Source organism: Lytechinus pictus, chromosome 11 (genome assembly GCF_037042905.1).
Source record: "Lytechinus pictus isolate F3 Inbred chromosome 11, Lp3.0, whole genome shotgun sequence".
NCBI classification, from domain to species: domain Eukaryota; kingdom Metazoa; phylum Echinodermata; class Echinoidea; order Temnopleuroida; family Toxopneustidae; genus Lytechinus; species Lytechinus pictus.
In genome coordinates, this window is record NC_087255.1 from 16,333,274 (window position 1) to 16,360,385 (window position 27,112).

Here is a 27,112-nt window from a genome sequence, read left to right on the forward strand (position 1 = left end):
AGAGCAGGCCTAAAGATAGGTAAGTTATATTTTACTTATTACTCTTAGGGCTCGCGCGGCTTCAGTAAGTAAGGGATGTGAGAAAAGGAAAAAGACGATTATGGGTCGTGTACATCTATAGGTGGGACGAACAGCCCATTTAGTTCGTCTTGCCGATCAACTCTCGTCCGTCCCCGATCAAAATTTCCGAAGCTGCCCCTGAGACAACATTTCTATGAAATGCTAGGTATCTTCTTACTCCATCAATATCCATACATTATGTGCCCCCCTCCCCCACCCCCCCCCAAAAAAAAAATAATGATAATTAGAAAAAATAGATAAATAAATAAAATCCTCATTATAATTTACTCCCCGTCAGGTCTAAAGTTGAATTTTACATCTTTCGCAGCGGGATTAAAATGATCTTTACTTCTTGAATGGGATGGAAACCGGAAACGGTGTTCTTATAGTTAGTTGGTGTTCTTATCATTAGTTAGCCTATGGGGTTGACCAAACTGAAAGTATTTCTCTATTCTCTCACTTTAATTGCAGGGCTAATGTAAAATTACACGGCATATATAGGTCTCTTTTATCCTATTCTTACGTCTATTTTCATTTTGTTTAATATATTTTACTTTTCACTCTCACTTTTGTTTCACAACTTGACCAAATTTAGGGGTGGTCGCTCCCTGTCACTCAATTAAACGCCTCGCCTGAAAACGTTGCTTAACTATAAGTCATTAATTTCGTCTACCGCCGTATTACGGCAGCAGTGGGACACGCTGTTTGAAAAGCTGTCACATCCGTAAGTATAACTTTTGACAACTGAGACTTTCAAGAGATGCAAAACGGTATCTCTGGGATTTACATGAACTTAGCGTGTGTGCTTTGGGGAAACGGGTCCTCAGGCGTTAACTTGTCACAAGTATACACGGCCAACTGACGTTTCATTTGTACTCCGCAACAGGCTATTAACATCCTTGGATTCGGATTGGGTTGGAGCTATTAGCACTGTCTACATTAATAACGACAACACCAAGTGTTGATCCAATGCCCCCTCCCTGTTGAATCCACCAATTTAAGACCCCCCCCCTTCCTCACATCCCTTGATTTATGAATTAAATGGCTGAACAAGACAAGGCTTTTGATCGCCAATTCTTTCAAACAAAAAGAAAAGAGCAGCGTTTTAATGTATACGATATGTATATAATATAATATATATCAAGAGGAATGCCTCTGGCAGTCTCGCCTGCATTACGCGATTCGACATAGCAGCAGCGCTGACTTTGAAAACAGGTAATGAATAATTATTCACAAAACAAAACAATTATATGATGATAAAATTCTATGTCAATTGACCTAAAAGGAATTTTGGCCATTATCATTGTGACCTATGACGTGTTCAAAACAGTCATTTCATACTTAATTACCCCTTATGTCGATGTTTCATGAACTAGATCCATAAACTGTGATGCCAATTCAATAAAAATCTCCAGCACGGCCAAAGTTCACTGACCTTCGATCTTGGTCACGTGACCTGATACACGCACAAGTCATGATGTTGAGAATATGTCAAAGTTTCATTTATTTATTTATTTATTATCGAATATTTAAACAGGGTGGCCTGATCAGCATAAAAACATACAATACACGAAAACATAGTAACAGGACATTATGAAATACAGAAAAAAGAACAAGTAAAAAGTAAAAATACGAGAATATGTTACGAGATACAAATGACAAGATACGTGATATAAATATGCAAAATACAAACATTAACAGCTGGTCTTTCTCAGGGCTCTGTGATTATCATTAAAAAAAAAACATTTAAAAAAGGCGAATGATTGTTAAATGAACTAGATCCAAAAAAATTGAAAGTTATGATGAAAAATCCACAAATATCTCAAACATGGCCAAAGTTCGTTGGCCCTAAGTCACCTTTGACCTTGATCATGTGACCTGAAACTCTTTGTGATAAACCATTACCCATTTGTCTAAGTTTCATGATCTAGGTCCATACACTTTCTAAGTTATGACGACATTAAACAAAATTAACCTTGGTTAAGATTTCGACATTGATTCCCCAACATTGTCTAAAATAATTGACCCTAAACGACATTTGAACTTGGTCATGAGACCGGAAACTCAGGCAGGATGTTTACTTGATTACCATATGTTCAGGTTTTATGAACTAGGTCTATTTACTTTCTAAGTTATGATTACATTTCAAAAACTTAACCTTGGTTAAGATTTCAATGTTGGCGCCGCCGCCACGCCGTCGGAAAAGCGGCGCCTGTAGTCTCGCTCTGCTTTACAGGCGAGACAAAAAATGCTTTATTTCTTTTACCTATCATTTTCGCTACAATTTAAGTAATTTCCCGGCACCGAGAACCTGTTATTTTCCCCTCAAAAGCCGTCAGGAGGTCGAACAATTATTCTCTGCCCCCCCCCCTTCCCCATGATGATGTCCAAACCCTACTGCTGAATAACATCCTCTATGAAAAGCTCCTCTGAAACCAGTCCCCTGTGTAAATCCGATGCTTCCTTCAATAATCATGTCACTGAAATGAAACATGTTGACCTATAGAATTTAGAGGTGTTATGATGATATGTTTGCTGTAGTCTGAGTGATCACATTGTGTTCAAGAATTATTAACGGTTCGATTAACTTGCCCGCACATTGGATTTACGTACTTACTTACTTGGATTTACTTGGATGTAGATACATAAAGCTGGAAGATTATTTGCCCCTCGTCACGTAATGGAGTTCATTGCGAGTGTGGTGTCAAAGCAATGACTAAATTATGTTTGAATGCGCACAAGAAGGATTTATCCCCCACCCCCCCGTAAGAAAAAGAATTAACGCTCAAGAGCTATACATTATAGGTAAGCACTGTAACAAAAGTAACAGAAATTTAAGGAATCCTTAACATTTGGTTACTTTTGTTTTATTGATGTGGTCCACATTTTTTTAAAATAATTTTATCTCATGGAAATATGCAAACAAAAATGAGGTTGTAAAATTTAGGAGTGGAGTCCCCGTCCCCTACCTTTTATCCCACCGCAGCTGGGTATGATCATAATTAAGTTTGCACATTTCAGTTTTCCATTTAGAAATGAAAGCATTAGAGATGAGTATGCATCGATAGTTGTAATTACAGTCAGTCTGCAAGCCCCTGTGTTAATGAGCAAATGAGCAAGATTTATCCAAGTCCTCTCGTGGCTGAATTCATGTCCCTGCAAAATCTCGTGAATTGTGAGACTTTCTTTCTCAAAGAATTTAACCACTTTTTCCTTGAGTAATATTGATAATTGTTGTACCATGGGAAAGAGTAAATGTTACTCTTTTATATTGGTCACTTCTTTTGAATAAAATATTTTGATAAATAAGTGAATTCTTTACCTAAAAAGATGCATCAAACATAATTTTCTTCCTCTGTTTTCACTTGCAAATTGTGCAACATTTTTTTGTTTTAGGCACACACATTATTTATATCATCAGAAAGCTCAAACTCTATACTTTCTTACAATATCACTCTTGATATGTGGCATCTTTTAGATGGGTCAGCAGCCAGCTTTCTCCATCAAGATGCAAGATGAGATTTCTGAGTAACATAAAATCCAGAGTTCTGATTGGCTGAATAATGTTTTCAGAACAACAGGCGCGGGTAATTTGAAAAGATTACCACATGATGAGTGTGACCTTGCAGAGGCCCAGTGTGGGGAAGATTGGAATTTGTGTGGGTGTGTGGTCTCTATGACCAATCAGAGCGCAGTATTCTTGTTTTTGAGTTGCTAAGTGTACTTGGCCTATAAAAAGCTGGCTGCTGACCCATCTAAAATACATCTTCTTATAAAAATCATATCATATTAAAGCTTAGATCTTCAGCTTTATCATAATTTAAAAATAATTTGTGCTCAAACAGAAATTAAGTGTGAAAACAGCAACTTTTGTAGCATGAAAATAATTATTTTGTTTCATGTTTTAGATCAAAAGTTTCCCCTATATCACAAAATTCTTTTAAAAATCCAAACACATGACCTGAAAGTATGATTCTTCTTCTTTTCAAAGATACCAAAAACATGAAATTTGGTCAATATTTAGAGCAGCAATGGCCGAATAAAAAGAGGTGTTTTGGTCCGCACCAAGCTCATTAACAATGCAAAAACCCTCTAGTCATGAATATCACTTGGATAAAAGAAGCTACTTTTTCAGGGCTTGCCGACTGACTGAATTACTCTTATAATTTATACCTACCAAAAGCATGGGCGTTGATCCGCTTACGCTTTTTATTCATTAGAGGGGACTCGGGATGGCGCTTTGTAATATTACGTAATATCCCCCCCCCCCCCCAGATGAATAGAACTTTCTTTTCTGCGGATCACACCATTGACTACCATATCATATTTCTAGATTGCCCATATATTATGTAACAACACAAATCAAAGACGTAGACGTACTTCCCTGAAACGTTAATTTAGAGCGAGACTGATAACAAAAGACGATTATTTTTGGTAGTGTGGTATACCTCATTCAGAAAACCACTAAGACCGCTTATTCCATGCGATCGCCAATACAATTTTACAAAAACTTAACGACACTTACAATTTATGTGAATGATATACAAATAACATTTTCATAATTTAAGGGATTTAACAGCTAAATAGAAAAAGCCACTTTGCGTTTTGTACCATATGAAGCACTTTGTTTCGTAAGAGAGGTATTGGTACCTGACTAAAAGAAAATCATTATAGGATAACTGTGGGGGGGGGGGGCTTGAGATCAGAAAAAATTAGCGCATTCCCGATTGCAACATTTTTTAATACATACATTTCTTTGAAAGTTATTCTTTCCCGGGATTGGTGATGATGTTATTGCACGGGTTAGTTGCATGTTGTAGTAGGAACTATCTTCATTACGAAGATCATCAATGTAATTGCCATGCAGCTGTCAATCATCATCAAATCGCGTGGCACATCCACACAGTACACATGCACTGCTTTTGGCTACATGGGTACAGGCCATCAGTATAACTTAAAAATCTGGATAGAACTCGTTCCATAATGCCGTACCTTCGACCTCAAAGCTCAGGAAAAGTACAATTAAGAACATACGGGGACATACTAACGCGTAGGAAACAACGTGCACACGCAACCAAGAATAAAAAAATTGAACTTTGTGCGCGCTTGACCTTGGACATGAGTACTTTTTGAGTGGCCCAAAAGAACGCGGTGTAGCTCCATTGAGCTTAAGGATATCGATCATGCTGCTGGCCCAAACATCTGCCGACGCCACTTCACACAGCAGAATGAGGTGGAGCCAGTGAGCCAGGATTTCAGAACAGCAGCCGAAGCATACGCGAACTGAGAATCGACAGTCAGGTCATCAGGTATTCAGAGCACGGCAAATGCATAAGCGTCGTGTAAGTTGGCGCCGCGTGTAGCTGGTATGATGGGTGGACCTACGCACTTTGTTTACAAACGATAAAAACTATGCCAATTTGAATATTTAAACAACTTATCTTTCACTAATTTGTGGTAAATATTCTAAAGATCCTTAATCAAGAAAAACAAATCTCACTAATACGAAATTTCCGTTTGTTTTCTGAACACCTTGATTTCGCCGCCTGATGTAGAGGGGTCCTAAAGCTTCGCCTAGCATATTACTGAAAATTTCATCAAAATCGGATGTAAAAAATAAGAAAGTTATGACAATTTCAATTTTCGCTTAATTTCACAAAATTGTTATGTGCATATCCTGGGCTATATGCAAATGAGGGAACTGATGACGTCACCAACTCACAATATCTTTTGTATTTTATTATAGGAAATATTCTAATTTTCCCCTCATTGTCATGTGAAAGAAAGTTTGGTTCCTCTATGAACATGTGGAATTACTTATGTTTTAAGATTCTATGGTTCAAAGAAGTTGGTCTCTATTGCCAAATTTGTATATAAAAAAAAAGTGAGTGAGCGACGTCATCGACTCTCTCATTTGCATGTAACTGACTCGTTCATAACTATTTTGTGAAAACTAAGCGAAACTTTAAAAATGTCATAACTTTCTCATTTTACATCCGATTTTTATAAAATTTTCAGTGTTATGCATGTTGGATTTTTCTCTATTGATTAAATTCAACGTTTTTCTGGGGTGGACTTGACCTTTAAGATTGACACAGGCTATGAGAAAATATATGATACCTGAATAACATTCCAATACTTGACTGTTTCACAAAGGATCCCAGAGTCTTCGGAATAGAAACCACCAATCAGGAATGATTTAGGAGGACCGTTGTACAGCCTCTGATAGAAGGCTGATGCAGCTAAACCCTGGTTTGGTTTGTTTGGACTCGTGGGCTGTCAAAGAAAGAGAACATGTCATCAAAATATAACATATACAATTTAGAGACATTGACTCGTAATATAAACCCAGCTTTAATATGGAATCTGGACTAAAGTCATGATATAACTTTGGATGGCAAAATGTGACACGAATCTTTAACAGCACAGGTTCTACTAAAGTCAGCTTATTTGACACAACAAATTTAAAACGGTTTTTTTTCTTCACCATTAAAGTATGAGGAAAGAGCAAAAAACATAAGAAACAAACCATATAAACAATATGGCTTCCCATAATGTTTGCATGGTAAATCTGACTTCAGATTACGGGCCACTGTAATGTAATAGGTAAATCTTTAAAGAATGACACTTATAATAATAATAATATAGGCTATTTATATTGCGCACATATCCACCTTGATAGGTGCTCAAGGCGCTCCTATATTACCCGGCTAAGCTATACATACCTTTGATAAAATGAAACCTAAAATAGCAAAAACAAAACTGCAACATTAAGTGAACAACATGTTCATACCTCTTCAAATTAAATGGATACATATTTATTCATTTACGACTAAAATCCTTTCATGGAGTTTGAGCGCTACATCGAAAGGTGCTTAACTAACAAACATTGCTGTTGTTACACCACCGGATGTCAAAAATGTCTGGTGTTAATGCTTGATTTCTCCTCACTCTGTACACCAATCGTGTATCATAACATCAACAATTTCAAGAGTTTTACTTCATATTTTAAGAGTTAAAGATGGTCGTAACTATCAGTATAAACAACCGTTATTGTTATATCATTGTAGAAGTGGTGGAACAGCTCGGTAAGTACAGATGTTTGTTTATTTTATTTCAATATGGGTTAAAACGACTGCTATAAGCAAGAATGTCTACAATAAGGTAAACAAGTGCAAAACTAAGTCGAACCACGACGACATCATTTGAAGAAGACGTAAAACCATCACTTACCAAGTTGAGTACTGATAAGTGTTAGTGCTTTTAAAATAGATAAGGTTCACTGTAAATCGATATTTGAATTTTAAACACGTTGTTTAATCAAGCCCGTCAATATGACAACGCTTGCTTAAAGCTTTACAAATGTTGTTAAAAATTATAAATGAGTTGTTTGAAATCTAAACACTTTAAAAAAAATTCAACAATCGTTTAAAAGTTAAAAAAATACATATATTATCTTAAGTGTTGAAATGTACAACGTGCTTAAAATTTCAAATAACGTTTTTACAGTGTAATATAAATTTCAAAAACCAATTACAGGCACATGCAAATAAATTCGATTCTATATGATAACGATTTTTGTTTGCAGTTAAATCTTTCGTTTGAAGCTGCAGCAGTGCCTAATGCTATCAAGCAATTCATTGATCAGTTTCGTTCGATAGTTTACAAACATATTCATTCAACAACAAGAGAAGCTGCCTCCGTCGGGTGCTTTGGAAATGACGTTTTCAATAATTGAAAATGCAAATCCTATAGCAGATAGAGGGATTTCTTCCTGTTTATGTTGATCTCCATAAGAAACTTTGGCTCTCGATATTTCTTATTCTAAATCAGGAGAGTTGGAAAAAAAAACTAGATCGAGCTCGAGGAAAACATTGAATGAGCCTCAGTTGGACATTATGGCTGATTATTATCATCCCACCAACCTTTCCCTCTTCATCGAAATAATATGTTTTTGCTCATATTGAGGTGGGGTAAGAAGATGTGTTTCTTATGATGATTATTTGCTTCTAAAAACCTCTGCAGAAGTTTTGCGATGATCAAAAAATATCCTAATGCGCTCCCCGTGAATCTTAAAATCCTGTCAGCTCGGGCAATGTCAATACTAAAGGAAATACAATTTTTTTGGTGGGATTCGAACTGAAGTAGAAATTCGTTTTATATACAAATCCCTACAAGCCCTACGAGCATACAAGCTCATGGATACAAGCTCATGGCTTTAAATTGTTTCATATTACTCGCATTTAAAGTTTCAAACTGTATACATTTTGTCTCTCCCCGAGCTTTGTCACACGAAAATGATATAAAAAATACAAAATGTTTGTATCAAACTCTGGAATGTTGATAAAGACATATTTTAAAAAGTTGTTATTAAGCAGCCTCCATATTTTGGACACAAAAAAATAAAATGAAAGTGGGGAATACAATTTGAAATTACTCTCTCGAGTTTGGAATGCAATAAATCCGTTTCGAAATGATGAGCAGAAGAAAAAGATTCATCGAACTTATAAAACAAAATGAACAATGGAATTCAAGGAGTGTCGAGTGGATTAATGGCTTTCACGCTCCATCATACCCTTGTTAAAAAAAGCTCTCTGGCCTTTTATTGGCGAAACGCGCTTTGAAATCGGCAAAACAACTAATGACCATTAAGGTCAGATGCGTACTTCTCGGGAGGATTGTAACGCCAAACTGCACGTCTCCTTAAGTAACGCGAAAACGAAAAGCAGAAATTATGGCTGGTTGATGTGGTCGGAATAGCCTTGATCTCACGATACTTTGACATGGAGAAAGGATGGTTCCCAGACCCGCAGAAAAGAAAGCAAGTGTAATTTGATTTGGAGCAACGATATTCTTTTGAAATGTTGAATCTGTAAAGAACTGTTTGGTCATGCGCGATTCTCACATGCAGTGGTGAAGAGGGTGAGGATGCGTGTGTGCGTGGTGTATTCGTATTATGGTGTGTGTGTGTGTGTTTGCGCACGCGGCGCCAGTAAGAAAATGATATCTTGGAGAAATAACAATGGACGTTTGATCTTGCTGTATAATCTAGAGATGGTAAAAGTAAAACAAAAATGGTAAATGTGGTGATTTGTATACCCGATTGCTACGAAAGCATGAATACTTGTACGCAATCAACCAGAGGACCGACGACTTAAGGTCCTCTCCAAGGGACCTGGTAATGGGGATAAATGCCGTATTTAAATTTTAGTATCTTTCTACCAAGGTTACGCAATAAAGATATTAAGTTTAATTTTTTTTTAATAGTAGGGTTATTGTAATCATGGGAACAAGGCCATAACATTGCATTGTACATATATATTTTTTTCTTTTACCTTCTTTTTACACATCTTTCCTTCTTTTCCTTTCATTTGTTCATCAAACACCTAAAATATAATAGGGAAAGTGTGTTCTAGTCATAATGGCATTATAAATAAGTTATAAATTCGGTGGGTAGTCAAAAAATATCAAGGACGACCGTTGTTTCGTTTTCTCCAATTTGTCTTCTCTAATTTACTCTTGTTTTGTATTTGTGGTAAATTCATGTTATGTAATTTGTCTTTTATATCAGTTTATCATGCTTTCCAACTGCCTTGACAGCAGTTACATGTGTTATTCGTTGTTTCCCTGGTTTTTGTATTCTACTATGTCTTCTACTTGGATCATCAACGAAATAATGGTGTGTCGCACCATATTCGATAAAACCCATTGCACTCTACTATCTCATCCAAACGCGCGCCATTATGTCCTACAGAAGGCGGGAATCTCATAATTTGAATATTTGCTCTAAAATCAGTGTATAATATATCCAATAATAATCCCCTTTAACATGTTTGATATTTTAAATTCCCCTTTTCACCTCTTTATTGCATCTTTTTTTTCACGTTAGGGATGACTTCCTTATCACAGCAATTACACTTCAAGCATTGGCGGATCACCCATGAACCAGAGGAGGCAGGACAAGGTGGACAGGGCATGGGACCCATTCACCAGGCCTGGATCCTTCATACCATCATATTCCTTTCCGAAATATATATATTTGTATCAACAGGTTGCTGCGAGCTACAGAGTACCAGCAGGAGCTGCGACACCATTGTTCTTCACCAGACATAAGGGCGTCTTCACTCAGCGGCGTAAGAAGTATTCAAGAACACAGTAAATGCATTGTCAAAATGCCCTTCCTGCCAAAGAACAGCCAAGAAGGCATTGTCGAAAATTGGCGAATCAAAACAGCAATCTAGCCCTTGATTCTGGACAAAGGATACATTTTCAACTTTTCATCAGCTGTGAAACTAGTGCTAATCTGCGGTTCCGGCTCGTAAATTTTCGACAAAGACTTCTTAGTTGTTCTTTGCCACGAGCATGACGAGGTGAACACTCTTTGTCTAAAAAGCCTTCTAACATAAGGCCTGCTATAATTAATTATGTTTTATTTCAACCCTTTGTATGCCATTCTCTCTTTCTCTTTCTCTCTCTCTCTTTCTCTCTCTTTGTGTGTGTCTCTTTTCACCCTCCCTCCCTCGTTATGTTTTATAATTACAATTTGTGCTATCAATAGTAGCGATGAATTTTTGAGAAAAAGTGAAAATGTTAATCGGTGATTTTATTATATAGGATCCTGTCACCGTCCAAGGTACTTGAAAAAAAAAATGCCAATGACGGTTATTAAAATCCAATTAGACGAGTCAAATCGGTGAGTAATCATCAATGCACTATGTCCCGTGATATTTACTTTTTGTTGATTTTTTTTCACCCAATTATGTGAAAACATGATTAATTACGTTTTTTTCTGAAGGTTATTCTTCCCACCAGACTAAGAAATTGTATTACATTCCACGATGCCACATTATATTCCAATTATCCCATTGTGAAACCCTAATTATTTTTTTCTACGTAGATCTTAATACCGGCTTAATTGGACGAGGTTCGTCACTATTTGCAAGGGATTTACACGCAAAACAAATCAAATCACCAGTCCTTACAAAAATGGGCCTTGAACTAAAATTATTAGTTTCTATGAAGTCCACACTGTTAAAAAAAGCAAAAGATTTTAAATTAAAAAAATACAGAATCATTCTAAAACTATTCTTATAACATAACATTTTCTGCAAGCAATCTAACAGAACAGGCACTATTAAAAAAAAGAAGATTACAAGACAATTTGTAAGGTTCTTACACCATATACAAGTTTTTCTGTAATTCTACACAATATAACATTTCATGTGTACTCGAAACTCCTCTGCAGAAACCTTTCTGTTCTCTTAAGGAAAGATTTTTAACACTGTTCATAATTATTGATAAAAGAATCTTGTATGCCATGACATATCACAAAAAGTTAGCAAATATTTTTTACTTCTTTCTAATTTTTTTAAAGAAACATATAATTTGGACAATGCGTGCAGCCTCGATGTTGTCTGACCATTCTTAATTTGAATTCGTTTAAAAAGTGGATCAGGCAGAAGTAACTACTTTTAGATTAATTTCACCATTAATTTGCCACTTGAATTTCAACGGGCATCATGTCATATCTTCAAAAAATAACGAGAATTGATATCTTAAAGTTTTTAAACATTATATTTTCATTGATATGCTCTAGAGACTATTAATGGACCAAACAATTTGTTATGGGACTTATACACCACCCCCACAAAGAAGTGAATAGAGGAATGAATGAAATAAAAATAAATTGTAAGTTAAAATACCTCAAAACATTATATAAAAATCATATCAATCAATAATCAAATAAACAAATAAAAAGAATTGAAATGTATAAAAGAAAATTAAAAAAACATTTCCTACTTTAGATGTTTTCTCACACGTGCAGTTTAATGAGAATGAAATTATTGGGAATCAAGCTTCGAGAAAGTTACACATTTGAAGGAAAAGTGCATCTACGTAACTAACGTTTTTGTTCTCATTTCCAATAAACTATCTTAAAATTAAGAGTCTCACAAGAAGAGTTTTTCAAACATGTAAAAGCAATGATGTAAACTCGAGTTTCTGATCGAAATGGTATTGGCGTGATAAAGTACTTCTAATTGACCGGTAAACAAAAAGGCGAAAAAGCGGTTTGGGTCTAGTGACCCTTGTCATAAATACTCACCAATGCTAAAGGATTAATTACTTTTGTTCCAGCGAAGGTTAATCCCAACTAGTAAGCTGTAATCATCGCTAGTATTAACGAGGTAATTGAAACGAATGAAAAAATTGGAACCGACTATTTGCGATTTAAACGAAAAGTCATTAAAAAGAGAAAAGTAAAGGTGAAATTGATTATTCTTTTCATCATGGTTAATGTCCCCGTCTACATGGTTGAGGAAATTTGTGGGGGACATAAAATTGGGAAACAATATTCAAGGGTTTTCTTTTCAGAATATGCAGCAGAGCTGTACACAAATCATACTTTGGTGGAGAAAACGGATAAAGTATGTGGATCTGTTTTGCTCTGATTTGTTCTGTGATTTGACCTTCAAGGCAGTGCACCCCCTATATACCAGTGAAACTTTTTTCGTTGATGACGTAAATACTTCCAAAGTCGAAAGCCTTCTTCGAGGGACTGATTTTGTAGAATAAATATCTCATTTGATTGCAATCTTTTAGGTGGTTCTAAACTGTCCTAAATATGAAAGATAGCGAGGAATTACTATTGTTAGTGACTTATCGAATTTGTTTTGTTATATGTATAGGCCTGGAATTTTTGGGTTGCAACTCTAACCACAGTCTCTTGGTTAGATCTCGAAAAATTTGCAGTGCGAAGGCAGGATAACTTAATCGATATGCGATTACTGATGATTTACGAAAGCGTTTTACTCTTAAAGGTATTGTTTAACTTTGTGAGCAGCCGATTTAAAAAATTCTCAAACCAAGATGAAACATGTGTACAAGTGCATGTATTAGAACTAATAAACCCTGAAAACAACCATTATTGAGAATGAAAAGCTAAAACTACAAGGCAAACCCCGATTTTGTAAATAGGCGTCTTATAGACGCCTAAATAGTACACATAAGTGTATGGGATGAAATTAAGATGGTGTTTTCGGTCACTTTATATTTCAATTTTTGGAGCACTAAATAATTATTTTCGAACGCAATTTTTTCTGGGCTTCATTTTTGTAACATATCACAGACACAGGTGACAAGTGTGACCTAGCTCAGATTTTTTTAAAGTCAAACCAATGTTAACCAATCACTTTAAGTCAATTGAACGGAGAGGGGGAGATGAACTGTGATCAATATTCAACTTGACACATCCGACATAGCGGAATGGAAATGTACATGGGGAATATAAAATCGTTTGCCAAGTGGCAAAGACTAAATGCCTCCGCCAACAAAATCAATATCCGTTATAATTTTCTTCCGAATCGCAAAATAAACGTGATGTATGCATGGAGTCAGGTGAAAAGATCCTTACACTTTATAAACGGTTTTTAGATTCTTCAGAGAGAATAGATAGATAAGGGGGGCACAATCGATGAGAGTTAGATGGAGATTGGCATGTTAAACAGATGAGAAGGAAGAGCAGAGGAGAAGGTCGAGGAAGGGATGGTAGGGGTGTAAGGGGAAGTGGTGGAGGTCAGATGGCAGGGAGTGGCGCAAAGGGAGCAGTGATGGTAAGACTCGTCTCTCCCCTTCCATATCCCCATTCGGTGACGACATTATGCACAGAGTATAGAATTTGATTCAGGGTTCAGTTTGTGATACAGAATATTGTAAAGATTAGTATAAGGGTTTATTTAGTTTTGTAAGGTAGGTTTTATATTCCATCGGAGCAAATGTCGTGGAATCCTCCGTCCTCTCCTGAAGATCATGATAGGGAGGAGGGTGTTTGGTAATGACGGTTGTGGTGGTAGTGGTTGGCTTGATGATGGTGATGACTCATGATGGAACGTTTTCGTAAATGTTACATTTTTTTGGTTTCATATTTTCTTTCCGAAACAAAGCGCTTTCTTAATCATTACTCGGAAGAAGAAAAATTGTTCAAATGCGATTACATTTGACAGGAGATGCTCTCCTAAAGTATCACCTCAATTTCATCATTTATGCAAATTTACGAGAGAGCTTTCAGCAAGACCTGCGCCGACATGTGAAAATACATGGCCGTACGCAATTTTTTTTTATCCTGGGGGCAGGACGTGCACATTTTTAAGAAACTCAAAAGCGAGGGAGCGAAGCGGCCGAGCTTGTAATTTTTGGTGCTTTTGCATTTTCTTAAATGAAATTAAAGGATTTCGTGCATACTTTTGGTTTATTTGGTGAAACTTTTCAAAATTTCTGGGGGCTGCGTACGGCCATGTGATAATAATAATAATAAGCAGTTCTTGTATAGCGCATGTTACATTAGGATCATAACGTCTCTATGCGCCTCCGAAAGGACTTGGATATTATTACCCCGGCCTTATAGGGACGCAATATTAGATATCCAGGGGGCTGGAAGTAAAAAAAACTTGACTTGCTATATGAGAAAAAAAACTTGACTCATCACCATCAGAGTATAAAAAAAATTGGTCCACTGACAAATCATCTGAAATGGGCAAAAAATTTGTCTCAATTGACTAAGGAAACAAACTTTACTCAAATAAGAAAGGGGAAAATGCACCCCCCCCCCTCCTCGTGGGTATCTAATCGTGCGTCCCTTAGCACAATGACCATGATGACCATTACCGTTTTATAAATATTTTGTTATACATCTTCTTTGATATCAAATGCGACAGTTGTATACCCGTTTGAAATGTCAGAGGACTTTCATACTCGTGGTGGTTTGTGAACGTTGTGCATCCATTCCTGCTTGATACGACATCAATTGAATTGACGGCTCTGATCTATTTCTTACATCCACAGATCGATAAGAGACGGGTGCAGCACAAATATTAGATTAAAGCATATCAACAGGATGAACTTAACATAGTTATTGAGACATATCAAATCAATAAAAGTGCACATCTTTGGGGTCGTGCGTGAGCGCAAGCTTCAATGAACCTTTGAAGATTAGCAATGTTAAAGGGAACCTGGGGCTCTGATAAATATTTACATCGACCCACATCCTTGATTTTTAAATGAATTATATCTAGTCACTTGGTAAAATTGAGGTAAAACATAATCATTTCACCCAATTCAACCTACATCCTCCCACCATAATTTAAGGCAACTTGATATTGTAAACTGATGCCCCCTTCAGTCATGAGTAATTTCTGGCTTCGTCGTGAAAACTGAGAAGGAAAAGAACCCCCCCCCCCCCCGGAGGTTGCGTCAATTTCGTAGTTTCGAAGGGAAAATGGGAAATCGTCGATTTCGTCGATGAATGTTACGTCCGGGCTACGTCCTTACAACTTCATGTTACGTTGGCAATGGTTGGTGGTGTAATAACATTTTTTTTCCAGCGCAGAAGTAGTCCACGATGCGTCTTTCTGTACGTGTCCTCGCAATATCCGAGTGGATTACGACTCGTAAAGGATATAGCGCCAATTTGGTATACATGCATGGTTGCCAGGCAGTTGCAGCATAGAAGATATGGACGGAATTGATACGTTCTCCCTGTGTCCCATATGCCTACACTACGCTGATAGAGCTATTTTTGGGTCCTACAATTTGATTATGAAATAGTAAGTTTATTGGCCCTAATTGACCTTCGACCTCGGTAATGCGACATGAAACTCGCGCGAAGTAATCACTGATAGTGCTTGATTGCCTTTATGAGTTCCATGAAATAGGTCAATAAACTTTTAAAGTTATAACATTTCAAAAATTACCTTTGTAAAGATCTCAATGTTGATACCCCAACTTAGTAAAAATTCATTGACCAAAAATTACATTTGACCTTGAACATGTGACCTGCAACTCATGCCAGGTGATTAGTAATATAGTTATACTTACTCCTAAGTTTCATTAAATGGGTCCGTATACTTTTTCAAGTAATGATGAAATATCAAAAACTTGACCTAAGGTAGGCTAAGGTTTAAATGTTGATACCCTCAATATTGTCGAAGTTCTTTACCCTATCAAAATGAACTTTAGGCATATTCATGTGACCTAAAACTTTTGCAAGACAAACGATCATAATGTGATCATCCTCATGTTTAAGTTTCATGACCTATGTTCATAAACTTCCCAAGTTATGATGACATTTCAAAAACTTAACCTTGGCAATAAAATTTCAATGCTGACTACGCCGCAGCGCCGTCGGAAAAGCGGTGCCTACAGTCTCGGTCTGCTATACAGGGGAGGCAAAGGGCGGGAATTCTCATTCAAGTCAGCGGCCTGCTTTACAAGGAGCATTCCAAACAACATGCCAAAGAGTTTTCTGAGTGATCTTGTAATCCAGAGTAAACATGTTTGAATATAATAAAATAAGGCGTCGTCTGCATACTCTTTTAAACAAAGTATCCAACCGCATGAAAATTATTTATTTGGAATTATTACATCATTTTATAAGGTGCATAAACATGTATTAATCATCAATTATTTATTGAATTTTCAATTGTTTGGTATATCGTTTCATCGTGTGATCCTGTCGTTGCTTTATCTACATGACCTACTTATGTTTTAGCAGTGTATATCATGATTTTTTTGCGCGATTCCGGGCAGCTTTTATTCGTAAAACTTCTTTCTACCTAGGACACAAACTTTATTATGGCAAAAATTGGCCTGCTGCAAAATCCTACATCTGGTTTTGAAGCTGCAATTTCAGCCCTGACCCACTTATTGCCCTAATAACATTTAATCAATTTATATCTCGTGATTTGATATATTATTTCTAATATGATTATTGTTCAACGCTTCGACAGGCAGAAGTCTGTTTGTGTTAAAATAGCTTTGAATAAAAAAGGTAGATCGATAGATGCTTTGGAAGCGTCGTGGTGTAGCGGTTCTGACTCTCGCCTTGTAATCAGAGGGTCGCGTGTTCGAATCCCACCATGGCCTAGCGTCCTTTGGCAAGGCGTTAATCCACACTTTGCCACTCTCCACCCAGGTGTTAAATGGGTACCCAGTAGGATGTGAAAGTGTATATGTAGTATGCCTAGCAATTGAGTCTTGAAACTCTTGTTGGAATCTCCCCAGGGAGTGGAGAAGGTGCAAACATTGTATGCGGGCATGCAAAGATCCGATGACCGGGGTAATAATGTATGTAAAGCGCTTAGAGACGTCGTTCCGATGTATTATTATTACTTTCAAGACATGGTCAAGTCAAGGAAATGTTATTTTTATTTCTGTCAATTCCCTCTTATGCTTTTCATACGTTATTTGTATTGCATTTGCATATTCGAAAGTACGATTGTATCATGTTTAGGGGCAATACATCATAAACGGAAAAGCTAATAGCATGTGCTTGTAGAAAAGTATATTACTTTTGTGTGTGTGTGTGTGTGTGTGTTTAAGATCTTCAAGAAAATTTTTATATGATTTTTTTTTTAGATCTTTGAAAATTGTTATTCCGCTTTATCCAGGCTGCCATGATAAGACGAGGGTCTGTTCAAAAACTTGATTCTTACCGGATAACTGTTTACTTCCTCAATCATGGCTGGAGCTACAAGCGTGAGGATGGGGGTGTGGGTCATGCACCCCAAATTTTCAAGACCAATAAGAAAAAAGAAAAATAAGAAAAGGAAAAGTCGTGAAACATGATATTATTCTCTGAATATTGTGTCGAATCTGTCAAAAAATTGATTTTCAATTATACGTTTATTTTCCGGTTAAGAAAATAAACAAAATTTTAATAGAATGAAATGATACAGGATTAAAATGTACGGATGGTACGCTTTTGTAAAATATTTTTGATCGATGTCCCCTAACAGGAAGTTTGAGCAGCTGTCGGCGAATATCAAACGACGCGCATTCCTGTGTAATTTACTTCGCGGTCAAAGACTGAAAGGTTTCCACGCGTATCAGGGGCGTGCGGTTGTTATACACTCAAGTTTGAGACGCAGGTGTGCATTCCGTGATAAATAAGTAATTTTCAGCTTTATATGTTTCATGTTTTTAACCCTCCCTCCCTTCCCCTAATTTGATACAGAGTGGTAGAAGGGCAGACCAGATTTGTATATATTGGGAAGCAAATTTATGACATTGATGGTTGTTTAAGAATTGATACTCGACATGGCGGTTTGGATTGGCTCGTTTATTGGATTTGATAGCTGGTTGGGCTGGAATATTGACATGGTTGGTTGGTTGGGCTTGTTCATTGACATGTATGGCTGGTCGGGCTGGATTATTGGCATGGTTGGTTGTTGGGCTTGATCATTGACATGGAAGATTTGTTGGGCTTGATCATTGACATGGATGGTTGGTTGGGCTTGTTTACCGTCATGGATAGTTTAAAAAAACTCGATTGTTTGACATGGATGGTTGGTTGGGCTTTCTTATTGATGTGAATGATTGGTTATTAAATATGGATTGCTGGTTAGACTTGATTACATTGTCGGTTTAAATAGAATATTGTTCTGAAAGGAGAAAAAAATCATATGTAAATAATTTGTAAAGATAGCATGACTTCCCTGATGTTCTTTTTGGTATGATAACACTTGCTTTCCTTGTAAATGATTGTTTCTTGTCCACTTGCTTTGTGTTGTAAAGCGCAGTTGAGTACATCTATATACAAGTTGTACAATATAAGGGTAAAATAATTATCACTGGTATGGGCTTGCTTGATTTTGAGTACTGCATAGGTGGTTGGTTGGTCTGGGATATGGATATTGTTTGACTTGAATACAAAATCACTTGCAGAATGTAACTTGTAAGGAAAGTAAGCCTATCATACTGTCCAGACATTATACTTACACATTTGCTCATCGTGTTAATTGTTCTTCGTTGATTTGCTATTTAATGTAACGTACAGTTGAGTATATACACTCCTCAAAAAAGGTTTGGAAATCTGACTTTGATCGATAACCCCTCCTCGGTTTTTAGTAAATATCAATGTGTAATTAATATCAATAAATAGATCATTTAATTTTCTTTAAAATGATACCCTACATGATATGATTATGGTTCACATGGAGGCGCAGCGCCTTGAACTATGGGGCAAGGTCCAAATTCAAAAGTTGCAAAATGACACAATATTGAATGTCACTGTTCTTTTTTCCGTGGTGATGAGTGAGTTTCTCAGCGGTTTCTTTTGTTTTCATGCACCTTAACATCAACATAAACATGGAATCAAACACACCTCTGCACAAACAAACACATAACAAACAAACAAACAAACATGCATGGGTATTTCAAACCACGACTCAAACCATGTCTCACAGAACCATCACTACATAAACCACAACAAAACATGAGATGAAGAAGCAGGGGCTTGATTTGAATGGATTTTCATATCTATTGATACAGACAAAAGAATCATGTTCTGTATTGACCCTTCATGACTATTTCTGCTCGTTATGCAGCTTTTTAATTCAGACCTCATCCAACACTTTTGAATCCTGCTCTTTTCGTGATGGCATAACAAGCATGGAATCACTTTAAAGAAAATTAAATGATCTTTTGAATAATATAAAATATGCATTGTGTAAAATTGGGAGTTGGGATAAATTAAAGGCCACACTCAGATTTCCAAACTTTTTTTGCAGCTTTTCAATTCAGACATCATCCAACACTTTTGAATCCTGCTCTTTTCGTGATGGCATGATCATAACAAGCATGGTGTCATTTTAAAGATAATTAAATTATCGTTTGAATGATGTCAAATATGCATTGTTTAACATTGGGAGATGGGAGAAATTAATGGCCAAACTCAGATTTCCAAATTTTTAAAGGGGTTTATATATATATATATATATATATATATATAAATTTCGCAATACATTTGTCTTCATGTTAATACTGACATGGATGGTTGGTAAGCTTGTTTATTGACTTAGATGGCTGTTTGGCCTTGAATGTAGGTGGTTTATTGTATGGGAATTTAAGAGTTGTTGGGATTACTTGTTGACAAAGATGGGTTTAATGTTACCATGGTTACGCTGTTTATCTAGTAGAGCTGTTGGATTGTTCCACCAGTTTAAAGTTACGATTGCGCGGGTCGTTCCTTTGTTCTATTTCTGAACTAAATAGAACAATTTTTCCACTATGCCCTCATATGGCCCAGACGCCATTAATCGACGGCGGGGTCAGCCTGCGATTACCAGATCTTGCGTAGGGAACCAATGACCCAGGTATAACTGTTTCCCGGGCCTCTGGGTTGAGCACAGTCTCCCAAATGGTCCAGTCACCCTTGACCCTTCGGTTCCCATATGTTTTTGTATTACCGTGGTATCGCAGCCTGTTTCCCGTCCGTCATTGCAACAAATGATTAGGGAAATGAATTTCAGATAGATCTTGCATGATGATTTGTCAAATTGAAGATACGGATTATTGAAAATATTTTTACATGATAGCATATTAATGATATTGTTGCATTAAACTTGAATTTAATATGCCAACTCAAACGGAGTAATACAAGTTGAGGAAACGGCAATAACAAGCATTCCCATTGCATTTCTTTTTAAAATAATAGTTACATTTCTATAGCGCTCATGCGTTGGTTTCTAAGCGCTTTACATTGTAATTGTTATTACCCCGGTCATATGATTCGCCACTGCTCCACACATAAAGTGCACCATCTCTACTCTCTGGGGAGTATCCTGGCCAGGCAATCGGTGCATACGTGCCAGTCTAATCATAGTGGCGTTCACATCCTACCGGGTACCCATTTAACACCTGGGGGAGAGCTTGGGTAAGTGCCTTGCCAAAGGACATTAGCGCCGGAAGGGATTCGAACCCTCATCCCTTGGTTTCAGAGTCAGGTGACTGAACCACTACACCATGACACTTCCACAAAAGTGGAAAATTTTGCTCGCTCGCTTCGCTCGCAGCTGTTTTACCCCATCGCTATTTCTGGCCCCTCAAAGTGTTGGACCTCTATTCCACTAAAGGGAGAGTGACTTATATAGATCAATATTTACTTTGATGGAATCGACCATTCAAAATGTCCTAAAACTGTTACTCTTTATCTGAGCCTGTGAAATTTCCCTATAGAGCTATAATTGTTCTAATAACACATTAATACTGTGCAACATTCACATGCTTCCAGATCGAGAGAGATTACGGTAACGTTAATGGCAAATTAGGTTAGTGACTATTGATATTCATCAATTATTCTTGGTCGCCGAGAGAACGGAAGAGTTCCGTACTTTCACTAGATGCATAATTTCTCCTCGAAGACTGTGTGTCCAAGACTGTGAGATTGATACCCCCTGATATTTTTTCAACAATATTATATCTGAAGAAAAAAGAACATTCATACAAATGTAACTTTATGTTCATCATATTGATTGTATCTTGACACACTAAACTCGATGTAGGTGTTAATATGTGAAATTCCTTTTTTTTAGTTTACTATTCTCTCTCCCCCCCCCCCCCCTCTCTCTGGATATTGTGATTGACCATTTTTTCCAAGTTTCTTCTAAATATTCCAGTAGAATCCTGTGTCTCTCAATGCTCTTGAGGTCATTATGTGTGGAGGTGTTTGTGTGGGGATGTACATGTATGTGGAAGTGTGCGGAACGAATAATAATACATTTTACATCACAAGAATCGTCTGCTTCTGAATTTTGATGCTTCAAATCTAAAGCATGGTGATTCAAAGGCATACTCTGAAACAGGGAATCAAGGAAGCAAAAACCATGACGAGGAATCTGTTCCTTTTTAAACGATGAGATACGCGGCTGTAGCAGTCGCTATTGTCAGAGCATCTGTAATTTCTCGTTTACAAGCACATCATTAGGATGCGGATCTCGATGGCATAAAGAAAGAATCGCATTGAATCTCCATCCATAATCATTATAATGCATCCTTTAGTCACTGGCGGATCCGGTGGAGGGGCACAGCCGGCCCGTGCCCCCTCTTTGAGAAGCAAAATTAAAATTTGTAATGTAAAAATGCCGTTGTAAACAGAAGTGTGCCCCCCCCCCCCCATTTGGAAGTGAAGACCTTTTTTTGCATGTACAAATTTTATCTGCGACGAAATATCCTTAATTTGGGGTTAAAAACCCTTTTTTTTGCTTGCCAAATTTTTCCTTGGAAAATGTGCCCCCCCCCTTGGAAAATCCAGGATCCGCCCCTGCCTTTAGTGATAAACAGGTGACCAGATAAGACAAGAAAGACTAGAAGAAGAAAAGACAATAAGTTTAATATTCTCCATTGGTGTTCTTTTGTTTCTGATAATCCTTCAATTTGCTGTAGAGATTTATTCTCATCAATTGTTTCATATCTTCATCAGATAGTGATTAGGAAGTCTCCGTTCACTCTCAGATTTCTTAACCATAACTTTGGTTAAAATATGAAACAAAAAGTGTTGGTTAATAAAAATTACGGTTGGCGGGTTTTCTGAAACAACTTACAGGTTGGTTAAAACATTACCGAGTTTGTAGGTTTACCGTAATTCTGTATTCATGAACCAATGTCTTCAATGTCTATTGCCGGAAGTGCATATTTCCATTAGCAGCTTAGCTGTTTTGCGCTAGCTACATTTTATTAATGTTATTAAGAAAAACTTGCAAAGAAAACACTTAACCTTCCTATTACAACACTAATAATGTAAGCTATTGATCAGTGTGAATGTAATTGGATATTTATCTATGAATAAACCTGAATGTCAACGGACTTCCGGTTCGGGATATCGAATCCCAATATCATTACTTTCATTGAAATTAAAAAAAAGTATTTGACGCTGCTAAATTATTTCATCAGCATCACAAATCTTGCTTGGGGCTTGTCAGAAAAAACAACAACATTCATTAATCCAGCATGTCACTGAAATACTCGGTCTTTAGATTGAATATAGCATACAAGCTTTACAAAAAGTGCAAGTTTGCACCCTTCAAATTGGAACACTGGGAGTTTTTTTTGGGGGGGAGCAGTATTTCATTCCATTAAAGAATAGTTTAAGGTACAGCTAAAATTGTGCAGAATGAAAGTTGCAAATAATTATGTTTCTTTTGGACACAAAACGTGTGCATGCTAAAAGGTACAAATACATTTTTCGTGCAAAATGGTATTTATGAGTGCAATCTTGAAAAAGGGAGCATTTTGCTCTTTTATCACTTAGAATACGAGATTGAACTGACACAAAGAACTGTCAGCGTTATATTTAGGATGAAAACTTTAACCCATTTTCTTCATTTGTACATTGAATTTCGGAGGCCATGATCTGTTTAAAGTACAGTACCGTATGGGTACTAGTATTCAACCCGGCATAATTCAAAGATTTTGACATATTCCCCAAAATATTTAGAAATAGGGAATTTATCTTAATTTCACACCTTTGTTATCTCCAGGGTAATCTGTTGTCGATATTTTCTTTGTCAATCTGTCGACTGTATGTGCGGAGGATCGAATTATGCGGCGATGGCCTTTTGCACTGAATGGTACTAGTATTCAACCTAGTGAGGATTGATAGCAAATCTCAAAAGGGTTTAGATTGCTAAATTAGATCTAGATCTACGTAAATCTCTGGCTTTGATTAATTCCCTGTTTGGTCTCATCTCAAATGGTCTAGTCCATAGTCGGATGGGACAAGGGCAGATTGAGAGACAGGGCCATCTTTAATCGCTAGGTTGAATACTAGTGCCGACGGGTTGAATACTAGTACCAAAATCCGTCGCCGTATAATTCGATCGCCCGCGCACACAGTCAACTGGTTGAAGAAAAAAATAACGGAAAAAGAATAACCAGCATTTGCTCTTGGAAATAAGACGGGTCTGAAATTCAGGTAAATTCTATATTTCTATATATTTGAGGAAACTCTCCAAACGGGTTGAATACTAGTGCCCTTACGGTACTAAACCACGTTTCATTGAGATTTATTTCATTTCAGGATTCGACATTTATTATGTTTTATTGCTGTTGTTACATCTGAGTCTACCCCTGGGAAGCGGGCTTGTTGAGTGCTGAAACACTCCCAAGATTTGGGGTGCTGCGTATGTTAAAATTGAAAGCTTGAAATAGAATGAAAAGGGAAAGTAAATGAAAGTGAAGACAAAAATGAAAGGGAAAAAGATAAAATGGAAATTAAATCAAATTAGTGGAGCATCGTGGCCCAGTGGATTAGTCTCCGGACTTTGAAACAGAGGGTCGTGGGTTCGAATCCCGGCCATGGCGTAATTTCCTTCAGCAAGGAATTCATCCACAGTGTGCTACACTCGTCCCAGGTAAGGTAAATGGGTGCCGGCAGGAAGTAATTCCTCAAAAAGCTGTGTGCACCTGAATAGGTAGCCTAGCTTAGCCTGGGTAATAATAGCAGGGCTGCCGTTATTAGATTAAACTGAATTAAGCGAACTTATATGTTGTGAGGCCTTAATGCAAAAGTTTGATTCCGAAGTAAATGGTAATCCTTGCTTAGTGTAGGGCCTCAATGACTGCAAGCAATAATTTGTTTTTGTTTTCTGAGGACAAGATCGCGTAGATTCTTAAAGAAACAGCATGTAATACAAATACACCCCCCCCCTTTTTTTCTTCTTTTAAATATACGTTTCCGAACTCATAAATACGGATTTACACTGTTTTAATTTCTTTTATCATCCCTCAAAAGAAAAATATATTTGTTATTGTTGGCCCAACATCAATAAATTGTTTGTTAAGTTTGGCCAACGTTTGTCCCGACACAGGAGAAACCTTTTTGGGCCAATCAAGAGTTTGTTTGGTTTACTAAATAATAAATGCCAAAATATAAACCAACAATAACCGATATTTTCAAAATGACTGGATGGTGCTGACCAATTTGCAGCATATAAACTTGAACGAAAAACAATATGTTCTGATTTTCCGGCATCTAAAAATTGTAATTTTACAACATCACTGTAGCTTCAGTTTGGAACAAGTTATGTGTTGGTGATGTACTAAACTCACGGATTAATACTTACATTAGTATAGTCAACGTGCATGACAAGAGTGTAGTTCTTGAGGATGTTCGGATTGGAGTTGATATCGTCAACAGCCATACGTCCTGCGATTTCTAAGCCCTCCCAGGTTCCGCCCGGAAACAAAGCAACAAAGTGTATTTCACCCTCAACCGGGTCATCCCCAGGCTGCCCCGCCGAATTCACGGCGCCATCTACCGCGAGAACGCCGCTGATCAGACCCACGACTGCGATTACCATCTGAAGTTCTGGTAAAAACGGTAAATGAAATTCCATCTTCTTTTGCGGTGCATGAATCTAGTAACTTTCCCCAGAGCCTTTATTTTCGTTTGTAGTTGGTATAGTAGGAAAATATCATACGCGGGTTTGTAATTCACAGATGAGACGAGCGAAAAAAAAATCAAATATGCGATGAGAGTGAGACTAAACGATGCGGCTTAAAACTTCTGCTTTAAAAACAAATATACTAGTAATACAGTGAACGTTCGAAATCACCGCGTCTGACACGTGAACGATCAAAGTGTGCGCGCGTGCACGCAGATCAACATCTACATCTAACGAAGATATGGCATAATTATGATGACGATGATAACCACTCCGACCAACCTTTCCCCTCTCCCTCCCTCCTCCTCCACCCCCCCCCCCTCTATCTCCCTCTCACCTCTCTCTCTCTCGCTATCTCTCTATGTCCTCTGCGGCCCTTTCATTATCAAAATCGCATGCTTGTCAACAATGATAGTACGCAGCCAAAATCAAATCATGTTTGGAGTCACCCAGTTTCAAGAGTAACCATTCCAAACACTAGTGATGGGTTCTGTTTGGTTTCTTTCTTTATTCAATCCTCGACCATTCCTTAGCTCAAGTATGATTCAGAGAGTCCCTTTTCAATGACGAAAATGTAACATAAAACCTAACGTTGCTCTTTTCTTTTTTTTACAATATTCATGCCAAACGTATGTTTTAAACACATCTTATCTAAAAGATATAACAACGTTTTTATCATGTTTATCGAAGAAACAATTTTCAACAAATATGATATTTCTAACAATTAATTCTGCACTCTTGAAAATGATTTTAAGTATAGTGAGTAACAGTGCACCAGGGCAGGCGCGTAGCCAGGGGGCGGTGGGGGCGGTCGCTCCCCCCCCCCAAAAAAAAAACGCACCCAAAAAGAAAAAAGAAGGGGAAAAGGGAGAAAAGGGAAGAAGGGCGTAGCTTTATTGTTTTTTTTTTGTTCAAACATGTCAAAAGAATAAAAACCTAAATGAGATGTTCGTTTCTCTCTTCATACAAAATTTTGCTTCCGCGCTCCGCGTGGGGAAAATATCAGAATTGCCTTTCCCCTTTGTTTCCCACACCTTTTTTCTACTCCGTTTTCCCCCTTCCCCGGCCATGGGAATCGCATTCTTGCCAGAAATTATAAAGTATACATGGATAGTATGAAAAGTGTTTTTTTTTTATTGCACTGACACAAAATTTCGGCTCTTCTGTTCTACAGTGCGTATAAAAAAAAGTTTACACTTTGAAAAAGCCCTGGGAATTAAAAAATATACAACATGTGGGTGATTCTTTCACATAAAATCTTGGTTTTGGGTCTCATCTATCCAATGAAAGCAAAAATGTTGACAGAATGTTACACTTGAGTGAGCACTGTCCATTTTTGTAAAGCTCGCAGAAATCTGTTTGCGCAGAAATGCTCGTTTTTACGCTGTGTCAAGGGGAAAGGGCGAAATCAAACTTGCCCTGGAAAACATTTCTCATATATTTCCCTTGCACTTTTAGTCAATTGAATAAAACGGATAGATTCAAGCATTTTGTAACAATTTTGCCACCCAAATTGATATTTCAACACATAGTAAGCACAACCTTTACCGTTTTTGTGCCAGCTGGATCTGAGGACATAACTTAATCTGAACAAAAGTTTATATCAGACATCTCCAGCATTTGTTCACTAAGTTTTTATTATTTAAAGTGGGTCTACATTTCATTTTTCATTTAATACTTGTTTCTCCACACTTTTTCCAAGCTTGACAATGATTAAAAAAATGAAAATCAAGCCTAAGCCATTTCATGTAAATCACAGCTCATTGTAAAGCAAATATCGTCAAGATGGCCTCGGTGTGTGGGGGAGTGGGGTGGAGCGCAATGCACTCTTCGAAGTG

At 37.2% G+C, this 27,112-nt stretch overlaps 1 protein-coding gene across 1 annotated transcript in view; it reads right to left on the reverse strand.

The window, feature by feature from the left end:
* Positions 1–6,159: 6,159 nt before the first annotated feature.
* LOC129271861 (fibronectin-like) overlaps positions 6,160–27,112 on the reverse strand; it is a 58,964-nt gene continuing 38,011 nt past the window's right edge. Inside the window, exons 6-7 of the mRNA XM_064107035.1 lie at positions 24,954–25,198; positions 6,160–6,336 (exon numbers count right to left, since the gene is read on the reverse strand). Coding sequence (XP_063963105.1) covers positions 6,160–6,336; positions 24,954–25,198 — 422 coding nt within the window. The remainder of the gene's footprint in view (positions 6,337–24,953; positions 25,199–27,112) is intronic.